The sequence below is a fragment of the Brassica napus genome, chromosome C1 (genome assembly GCF_020379485.1).
Source record: "Brassica napus cultivar Da-Ae chromosome C1, Da-Ae, whole genome shotgun sequence".
NCBI lineage: Eukaryota > Viridiplantae > Streptophyta > Magnoliopsida > Brassicales > Brassicaceae > Brassica > Brassica napus.
The window spans coordinates 37543152-37553894 of record NC_063444.1 but is presented as its reverse complement, the minus strand read 5'-3'; the positions used below and the strand labels follow the sequence as shown (position 1 = coordinate 37553894).

The following is a 10743-nucleotide window of genomic DNA, read 5'->3' as shown; positions in this document are numbered from 1 at the left end:
TCTTTTTCTTTGTTTCTTTAGATGAACGAATGAAGCTATACGAAGATACCTGAAGGTTCGTCAATGCAGAGGTCTACAATTGGTGTACAGGTAAAACAATAATATTTGCTCTCGTAAATTGATTGTTAGTTTGAAAAAAAAGCTGTGGTTAGGTGTGATTAATGGTTAGATAGAAACTGATTAATGTCTGCAATATATTGATTGTGAATCTCGTTTCTTTGCAATATATTCATTGTGAATCTGGCTGGTTGTCTGAGGTGTGATTAATGGGTAGATAGAAAGATGTTTAAGTCTGATTAATGAGTTAGGTGAATGTCAACTCGAATTGGTTGTAAGTTAAACTTTCTATCTTCTATAAACAACTCCTTCTTCTCTTCTTCTCTTCCATCTATCAACTACGGCTTCTTCTCTTCTTCTCTTCCATCTATCAACTACGGCTTCTTCTCTTCTTTTTATTTTAATCTTCAACCGTGGATTATTCTCTTCTTCTGTTCTTCTCTTCCTTTAGACAAATTCAGATATGGATCCCAATCTATATAAGAATTTAAATTTTGTTGATCTTCTTCAAAGTCAACAAGATAGTTCTGGTTTTGAATCCTCTGCTCCTCCAGTATTCGGGACACAAGCTACTGAAGGATGCAACTTCGAAGAGAGCAGTCCTGCACAGCCTAAAGAAAGAAGGAGTTGGAGTCCAACAGAGGACGTCGTGCTCATCAGCTCGTGGCTGAACACGAGTAAGGATCCCGTTGTTGGGAATGAGCAGAGGTCAGTTGCATTCTGGAAAAGAATTGCAACTTACTTCAACGCCAGTCCTAAGCTTGTTGGATGTGAAAAGAGAGAGTCGTCTCAGTGCAAGCAAAGATGGCTCAAGATCAATGACATGGTGAGCAAGTTTTGTGGAGCGTTTGAGGCTGCTACCAGGGAGAGAAGTAGTGGGCAAAATGAGAATGATGTTCTCAAACTTGCCCACGAAATCTTCTTTGCCAACCACAAAAAGAAGTTCACCTTAGAGCATGCATGGAAGGAATTGCGCTCAGACCAGAAGTGGTCTGAGCTATCTACTGCCAAAACTGATGGATGTTCGAAGAAGAGGAAGGTTGGCGACGCTTCACAGTCAGAGAGCTCTCAAGCAATTGAAACTGATGATGGAAGAACCAGCCGTCCCCCTGGTGTTAAGGCATCAAAAGCCATTGGGAAGAAGGCAGTGGTTGATGGCAAGGACGTTGCTAAGTATCAGACGATGTGGACGATCAGGAAGCAAGATTTGGAGATAAAGGAAAGGATGTCCAAGATGAAGCTACTGGAGAAACTATATGAAAAACAAGAACCGCTTCTAGAGTTTGAGGAAGCGCTGAAGCTGAAACTCATAACTGAGTTGATGTCTAATTAGTTAAGTGTAAGTGTCGTTTCAGTTATGCGGTAAGTTTCAGTGTGAAAATGTTGGGTGATGTTAAAATGCTTTTGTGGTTCTCATGTTCTGTGATGTTAAATTTAATGGTGTTGTTATTATGTTTTGTGGTGTTCTTACGTTTAAAATTTTGTTGTCCTAATGCAGGTGAGAAAGTGAAGTTTGAAGTGAAGTCAAGTCTCGGTTTCAACTAGAGAAGTCACAGACTGAAGCAATTGTGTAGTGTTGTGTGGTGTCTTCTAGTGTCATGTGTAGTGTCTTGTAGAAGTCACGGACTGGTGTCTTGTAATGGCATGTGTAGTGTCTTTTTGGAGTCACGGACTGGTGTTTTGTATGATTGTGTTTGTGTCTTCTAGTTGTATGATTGTGTTTGTGTCACGGGCTACTTGTTTTGTTTATATGCATGTGTCTTTAAAACCAAACACAAGCGACTTGTTACAGCATCAAAGCCATCTCCACTCTTTTAAATCTCAACCTGCTTCTACTTCCAACAACATCTCCACTCTCTTTAATCTCAAGCGAGTTCAACTTCTAACAAAGCCATCTCCACTTTCTTTACATCTCCACTCTCTTTACACAAAGCCATCACCACTTTCTTTAACCACCCTATAATCACCAAATATGGATTCTTCTTCCCATAACAATGTAGATGAAGAATTTGATCAAATGTTTGATGATGCATTTGATCAACAGTTCGATCAAATTTTCGATCAAACTTTCAAAAATTTAATGATTCATGGTGATGAAGAAGACGCAAGGAAAAAAAGAAAAAAACGAGCCTTTATCGAAAGAAACCGAGAAGAAGGTCATGTACGTCTATGGAATGATTATTTCAGTGAAACTCCGACGTATCCTGAAAATTTTTTCCGACGACGGTTTAGAATGAACAAGCCTTTGTTCATGCGCATTGTTGATCGACTCTCCAATGAAGTTCCATACTTTCGCCAAAAAAAAGATGCTCTTGGAAGGCTTGGTCTCTCTTCACTCCAAAAGTGTACAGCAGCTATTCGTGTCTTGGCATATGGTATTGCGGCTGATACGGTCGATGAATACCTACGTCTCGGTGAAACCACGACTCGTAAATGTTTGGAACATTTTGTGGAAGGAATAATAAATTTATTCGGCGATGAGTACCTACGAAGACCAACACTGGCTGATCTACAACGTCTACTTTATATTGGAGAGTATCGTGGATTTCCCGGTATGATAGGCAGCATCGATTGTATGCATTGGGAGTGGAAGAATTGTCCCACTGCTTGGAAAGGGCAATATTCTCGTGGCTCGGGAAAACCAACAATAGTTTTAGAGGCGGTTGCTTCATACGATCTCTGGATATGGCACGCATTTTTTGGACCACCAGGTACCTTAAACGATATCAATGTTCTTGATCGCTCACCTGTTTTTGATGACATAGTAAAGGGTCATGCTCCGGCAGTCACTTACTATGTCAATGGAAGAGAGTATCATCTGGCTTACTATCTCACCGATGGTATTTATCCGAAATGGGCAACTTTTATCCAATCTATTCCATTGCCACAAGGGCCGAAAGCAGTTTTATTTGCTCAACATCAAGAAGCTGTCCGAAAAGATGTCGAGCGTGCTTTTGGAGTCTTGCAATCTCGCTTTGCCATCGTTAAAAACCCATCACTTTTTTGGGATAAAATCAAAATTGGGAGGATTATGCGAGCATGTATCATACTCCATAATATGATAGTAGAAGACGAACGGGATGGATACTCTCTATTTAATGTTTCTGAGTTCCAACAAGGAGAAGACAACGGAAGTTCACATGTGGATCTCATGTATTCTACAGATATCCCAACAAATATCGCCAATATGATGAATGTTCGAACTAGAATTCGTGATAGACAGATGCATCAACAACTAAAAGATGATTTGGTTGAACATGTATGGCTTAAATTTGGACGTGAAGACGACAATAACTGAACTCAGATGCTTCTTTTAAAGTATTATCGTTTATTTTAGTATGTTTTAATTAATAAAAAAAATAAGTTTAATAATTTTTTTTCAAGAACCCTTAATTAAGAACCTTTGCAATGGACCTATTAAATTTATGGGTTTCTGTCCTTGGTCTCTTAATACACTTTTCCTAATAAAATGCATTAAAAATTAAGAAAACCCCCTTATATGGGGTTTTGCAATAATCCTGCTCTGAGATTGGACATGAGAGTCGTCTATCACTAGAGTTTCATGAGGCATATTTTTTTATCTTCTAGTTATCCCCACATTTTTTTTTTTCCATTCTTCTGTTTTAAAGTGAACTTCTTACTTTCCACAACCAATAGGCATCTTCAAGCTAATATTTTTTTCGACAAAAGATTTTGTGAATTTCCGAAAAGAAGGTTCAGGGAAATAGAAAAAAAAAATTGCAAAAGAAAATAAAGCAAATTATAAGTAGGTTAGATCGGAGACAAAAGACTTCATGAAAAAATCACCATGACACAAATTATTATTTGAGTATTTGAAGAGTTTGGGCATAGTTTAGTCTCACTAACCTGTAATTTAACCTTCTTCTGCCAACTTTGCATTGGGTTTTTGTTTTCTCTTATTCACTGTAATTATTCTTTTCAAAGAATGTTGTTGTGCCAATTCTTGACCAGAGGTCGACATAGATAGAGATTTGTAGACACAGAGCCGGTCCTAGATATATGGGGGCTGGAAGCAAAAAAAAAATTAATTGGCCTATTAACTGTAAAAGACTTGTAACGGAGAGAGAGTAAGATTCGAACTCTTGACTTCTTTAAGCAAACATGTGTACAATAACCAAATTGGCTGAAGAGAATTTTTACAAAACTCGGCCGAAATAATACTTAATATTTAGCGGCCGGAAGCAAGTGCTTGGCCCGCTTCCATCCAGGGCCGGCACTGTGTAGACATGACAGTGGAAGTGATCCATCTGTCTTGTTCGAAATCGAAATTCATCACTTTCATTGAAAGAGTTAATGGAACAATTACAAAGAAATTAAGAAACTACATTGAATGCATGTAGAGATCTCATAGAGAAAGATTTACAGTTTCAAATCGGGAGATCATGATGTAGTGGGTTGAATATTAGGATTTTTTTTTGTATATAATTAGAATCAGTTAACAAACAAAACTGTCTTCTAGAAAAGAATTATGCATTCTGTTTTTATTTTTAAATTAGAAAATATAAATTATATGGAAAAATGTGATTAGTTGAATGACTTATGCTTTAGTATATAAAGAATACAAGATGAATTTATATACATGGCTCGTGTTTATTTCTTAATCACACATTGTTAATATATGAAAACCAAACACACATAAAATGAAACAACAAAATAAATACAGCTTACACACAACACACTTAATTCATTGTTTTTCACTAGCCTGACCACCGAGCTTGCGTGCAATCACCACCGAGTTAATAACTTCACTGGTCGTTGGGTGATAAATGGTCAAGACCTCGAAGCCTTTAAATCACAAGGATCAACCATGTGATATATATGAAAGCTCTAAGTCCATGACCACTCCGTAGCATGAGAAGTGCTTCTGGAGCCATGTGTTTTTCTAAATATTCAATTGCTTTAACCTTTGCCTCTTTGTCTAATCCAACAAGCTCAGCCAACAATACAACGTCATACTCACGTAGAACCTCCGTAGTTATGTTGAGTAAATCCGTGGTGTGGAAGATCAGGCGTCGAGAGAGGTCGGGGTCACGCGAGACAAGATGGGATGCAAGAGCATTGGCTGGAGGGTCGATATCGAAGTTGTAAAAGCCCGTGTTGGGGAGATGAAACTTAGCCAAGGTGATGGACGAGAGGGGCATCGGACCGAAGCCCACGAAAGCGATATTGGTCGGAGGATGGGTTGTATGTTTCGTGAGTAGACTAAACTCGAGCTTGCTTACATTGACATGGATTGGGTAGGTATGGAAGATATCTATGTGGTCAAGTGGGTTGTCTTCGAGAGACCCCAAGATGGTGGAGTGTTGCAGAGAAGATCCCACATTAGAAATATGTAAAGGATTTGAGTAATATATAAGGGATCTAGGCCCTTCCACTTACCGCCAATTAGTTTTAAGTTGGAAGTCCAATGAATTTTTCATGGTATTAGAGCGGGTCTACACCCTGACCCATTATCCGGCCCGGAAAATGGTCTGATCATACCACAAATTGATGGCCTAAGGGAGGCTTAATTTCTTTGAGATATCTAGAAAAAATAGCATTATCTCGGATGGGTATGATGGATTATACGAGATTAATGGTTATATGCACTATTATCTCGAAGGAGGGTGTTGGAGAGAAGATCCCACTTTGAAAATATGTAAGAGACGTGAGTAACATATAATGGACTTGGACCAGTACACTTACTGCCAATTGGTTTTAGATTGTAAGCCAAAAAAACTTGTCATGGTATAGCGGGCCCACACCCTGATCCATTAATCCAGTCCAAAAAGTGGTCCGATCATCCCACGAATTGATGGCCCAAGGAATGCTTAATTTATTTGAGATAGCTAGAAAAAGAGCATTATCTCGAAAGGATATATGACAGATTTTGTGAGATTAATGGTTATACGCACCACTATATCGAGAGAGTGTGTTGAAAAGAAGATTTCACATTAAAAATATGTAAGAGACTTGAGTAACGTATAAGAGACTTGACCACTCTATTTACTCTCAATTGGTTTTAGGTTGGAAGTCCAAGAAGCTTGTCGTGGAGAAGTGAATATCGATCCAATGGCTTCACCGCCTAGCTTCTCATGTCTTGGACTTCTTGGCTCATCTTTTGAACGTCAATGTTGGTGTCCGTAGGCACACAAGGTCATGAGCTGGTAATAAGGCATCAACTTCCTTCGAAAGTCTTTTAAGCTTTCGAGTTTCGAGATTTGGTCGTACAAGTCGGCGATTTGCTTAACAGAGTAATTATCTTGGCAAGCCATATATATCAACTAAAAGGGGATACTTTGAGTTGGTTTCTAGGTTCCGACAATTTGTAACCTCCGACAAAAGGGCTTTATATATAGATTGGCAATTGTGGGATTCATGTCAACTTTAGATCTATTTTATTGGGGTTTTTGGCTTATTAAATGAACAAAACTTAGGTTCACCCCATAGGGTGAAGTTTTAAATTCACCTCTCATTCTAGAACCAATCAAATTGCCACGTAGATAATTAATTAAAAAATATTAAATTTATTTTAAAATAACTAAAAAAAATAATGTTAATTTTAACAACGCTGACACCGACATCTAAACCGTAAACCCGAAATCTTAATTTTTTAACCCTAAACCGTAATTCTAAAACCCAAACTCTATACTCTAAACCCAAATCCTAAACCCTAAAACCAAACTGTATATTCTAAACCCAAATCCTAGACCCTAAACCCAAACAGTAAACCTTAAATCCAAACCTTATACCCTAAACCAAATCCTAGACCCTAAACCCAAACCGTATACCCTAAACCTAAATCTTAGACTTAAAACCCAAACCGTAAACCGTAAACCCAAACCCAAACCCTAAACCTAGATGCTATAAGGTTTGGGTTTAGGGTCTAAGATTTGGGTTTATGGTTTGGGTTTAGGGTTTATGGTTTGGGATTAGGGTTTATTGTTTGGGTTTAGGGTATACAATTTGAGTTTAGGGTATATAATTTGGGTTTAGGGTATAGGATTTGGGTATAGGGTTTAGGGTTTAGGGTTTGGGTTTAGGGTTTGGGTTTAGGATTTAAGGTTTAGGGTTTAGAATTTAAAATTTAGGGTTTACGGTTTAAGTAACGGCGTCATCGGCATTAAAATTGGCATTATTCTGTTTTTTTAGTTATTTTTAAATAAGTTTAATATTTTTTAATTAATTATCTACATGGCAATTTGATTGGTCATAGAAAGAGAGGTGAATTTAAAGGTTCACCCTAGGGGGTGAACCTAAGTCTTGTTCTTATTAAATCCCTAACTCTCTAATTTCGGCATATTTAAGCTCTAACTTTTGTTTAGCCATAATAAATATCAAACTCTTTAAAAGAATCCAACAAAATCCTGAAGTTTCTATTTTTTGGCTGAAAAGAGCTTATGTTAATATAAGCCACGACTCGTCACTAACGCTGTTTTCTTGTCGCCTTTTCACCAACCTTAAGTTCCACCCAAAATCTTTTCACACCGATCCATAATCCACAATCAACTGATCAAATTTGGGGAACAATGATGGGATAACAAATTTAATTTTAGATTAAGCTATAGAATATGCATATAAGTTTAATTTAAACTTTTGTTGGTCAACTAAGAAAAATACTAGTTTAGTTTGCTGGAAGAAATAGTAGCCAAGGAGAATGAAGATCTATTTTGTTTTCTGCTTAATATTAAATACGTAACACAAGAGATAACACAGTTGAGTTGCAGATTAATTTAGAACAGAGAATAAAGTGAAAACTTGTAGAAGATGAGACAACACAACTAAGGTTCTTATGGAGTCACGATGATGATGGCTCTGTTCTTAAAAGCTAGTATATCATAAGTTCAACATCAAGAAGAACAAAATTATTCAAAAAGAACAAAATTCTAAGCATGGTCAAACAAGATCGTGAAAAAATCCAAACAACATCACAACCATTCAAAGAATAAAAAGAAACAAAGACTTTAATCAGATTTCTCTGATTAGTCTATCCATATCTCTGCAACATCTCTTCGGCCTGCAAGAACAAATATTATATGTATAAACCATAAGAAAGATAATCAAAAGAACATAAATTAAGATAAACAAATCTAGAAATAAAATAACTTATAGCTAAATCATATATACGAACCTGTTGTAGATTCTTTTTTGGTCGACCTCGAGGACGTTTTTTTGCCACCATAGGAGGATTAGAACACGTCGTTTTGTTGTGTCCCTCTTGCTTACAATGTGAACATGTCATTGTCCTACCATCACCTGTCATTCTTCCCTTTTTTGATGTATCTTCGTGAGGTTCTTTACGTCGGTTATTATTCTTTTTTCTTCCTCGTTTTGGTCTTGGGTCTGGTGGTATAATAGGGAGTCTGTTTAAACGTGGCCACAACTTCATTCCTTGTACAACTCTCATTCCCCGAGCATATGTCTGCTGCCATTTATGAGTAGTAAAATACTCTGATACATAGTCATCAAGGTTTAGTTTTTTCCCTATGATAACACACATAGCATGATTACAAGGGATCCCTTTCAGCTGCCACTTTCGACAACCACACGTTTTCAAATGTACGTCGACACGATATCCAGTCCCGTGATCATCAACTTCATATTCATCACCTGTGGTTTGATACAGAATTAAATCTTTTGAATCAGCTCGACTCTTTTCAATCTCAGCTTGTGCTTTTTTTGTAAATTTCCCCTTCCATCTATTTCCAGCAGTAGACCGTTTAGCGTTACGTACCATAGTTTGTCTTCTAATGTCCTCTAACATCTCAAGCAATGGTTTTCGTCGAGCTTCTCTAATGGTTTTGTTGAAAGATTCAGACAAGTTGTTCGAGTTGTCAATAGTACAAGAATCTTCCCTAAAGAAAGCCCGAGACCATGTAGTAGGTGCAGTGCGTTGTAGGGAATCATACGCACCTGAATTATAGGTTTTTAATGCTTCAAGGTTGTCGTCAAAGTCTCCTATAGTATAGCTTCGTGCTATTTTCCAAAACATAGGCTCCAACTCTTTATCTTTGTTAGTTTTTCTCCACTTTGCAAGGATATGTCTAGCACACATTCGATGCTCAGCTTGTGGAAGCTCATTATGCACAGCATTTACCAAACCCTAAGATCAGTTCAACATGAAAAATATCAGAATACAAACATAAATTTTAAAACTAGATAGATATACTCATAATCTTCACAACAAACCTTTTGCTTATCAGATATTATTGTCATGTTGTCTCCTTGTCCAAGATCCAAATCAGTTTGGATATGTTTGATGAACCATTCCCAGTTATCATTGTTTTCAATGTCAACTATAGCCCATGCGATAGGGAAAATCCTATTATCTGCATCTCTTCCAACCGCAGCCAACAACTCACCTTTTATATCCCACTTTAGAAAAGCACCATCTAGTCCAATTATTCGGCGGCATGTCTGTTTCCATGCTTCTCTGAGCGCTTCAAAGCATATATAAACTCTGTAAAACTTGTGTTCTACTTGTGTTGGACCTGGAAGTGTCTCAATGTCCATTGTGGACCCTGGATTTGATACAAGGATTTCTTTCTCATAATCCCAGAGTCTACCAAATTGTGTTCCATGCATCTTCCTTCTTTGTTCCACCACTTTTTTCTTTGCATGTTCACACTGAAACAGTGTAACATTCAGATTGTAGTCTGCCTTTATAGACTCCATCATCTCCTTTGGTGAAAGTTTTGGATTCAGTCTAAGAGGTTCCTCAAACAGCTCGGTAATTACAGGAACTTTTAACATCTTTGAGTAACCTGATTTATTGCAAACATGTTCAGCTGTATAAACCTTAATCATCAGCTTGTTTCTTGACTTCTCAAACGAACAATAAACCCTCCATGGACACTCTTTTGATGAACAAATTGCTCCAAGCTTCTTAGTCGTTGACTTATACAGCTTCACATCATACTCTGTCTTCAAAGAATACTTAACCAATGCATACTTAAAATCTGCTGCAGTATATATTGAAGGTTTTTCCCAAATGTAGAAGCTCATCTGGATTTATATAATTTGGATGAAATTGTACCATGTCCTCATTGTCTTCGTACTCATCCTCCGATGAATCAGAAACATGAGGAATTATATCATCCTCCAATAAAACACCATTGTTATCATCATCACTTACATCATCTTGTGCAATATCTCCAAACAATTCTTCTAGTTGTGATGCACCTTCTTCAACCATGTCACAATTCTCTTCTTCATTCTCACCATCATTGTTTCTACCATGAGTTTCAGAACCTAAACCTTCGATGTCTCCCGTCATGGAAAGACTACCGATACATATCATTAAAAAAAATTCAAATAATGTTTTAGAACACAACTCATTGAATTGAATCGTAACATTAATACGCTGAGAACGAAGCTTACCTTTTTGTCGACCTTCTAATCTCCAGTTTTTGTCTCTTGTTATTCATAGTGAGTTTTCTGTGAAGAACGACGTAACGGAGACGTGACGAAGTAGTAATCTAGGTTAACATAAGCTCTTTTCAGCCAAAAAATAGAAACTTCAGGATTTAATTGGATTCTTTAAAAGAGTTTAATATTTATCATGCTTAAATAAAAGTTAGAGATTAAATATACTGAAATTAGAGAGTTGAGGATTTAATAAGCCAAAAACCCATTTTATTGTCTTCTTTTATTAATTTTTATTTTGTGTATGTATCTTATACATGC

The 10743-nt window shown here is 37.1% G+C and overlaps 3 protein-coding genes and 1 pseudogene across 3 annotated transcripts; 2 read left to right on the top strand and 2 right to left on the bottom strand.

Annotated features, from left to right (window-relative positions):
• The first annotated feature begins 520 nt into the window (after nt 1–520).
• Nucleotides 521–1390, top strand: LOC125579982 (glutathione S-transferase T3-like). Its single transcript, XM_048743909.1, has one exon. It carries the CDS (start codon nt 521–523, stop codon nt 1388–1390), a length of 870 nt encoding a protein of 289 aa, XP_048599866.1.
• Nucleotides 1391–2018: 628 nt separating this feature from the next.
• On the top strand, nt 2019–3646 carry LOC125580204. Its single transcript, XM_048744399.1, has one exon. The coding sequence runs from the start codon at nt 2030–2032 to the stop codon at nt 3353–3355; it is 1326 nt and encodes a 441-aa protein (XP_048600356.1). The 5' UTR covers nt 2019–2029; the 3' UTR covers nt 3356–3646.
• An 873-nt stretch (nt 3647–4519) lies between these two features.
• LOC106349957 lies at nt 4520–6833 on the bottom strand (annotated as a pseudogene).
• A 1211-nt stretch (nt 6834–8044) lies between these two features.
• LOC106349958 lies at nt 8045–10484 on the bottom strand. The gene is made up of 5 exons (XM_013789916.2): nt 10438–10484; nt 10094–10340; nt 9247–9981; nt 8189–9160; nt 8045–8074 (listed from the first exon to the last, which is right to left on the bottom strand). The coding sequence occupies exons 1-5, from the start codon at nt 10482–10484 to the stop codon at nt 8045–8047; spliced, it is 2031 nt and encodes a 676-aa protein (XP_013645370.2).
• Nucleotides 10485–10743: the final 259 nt, after the last annotated feature.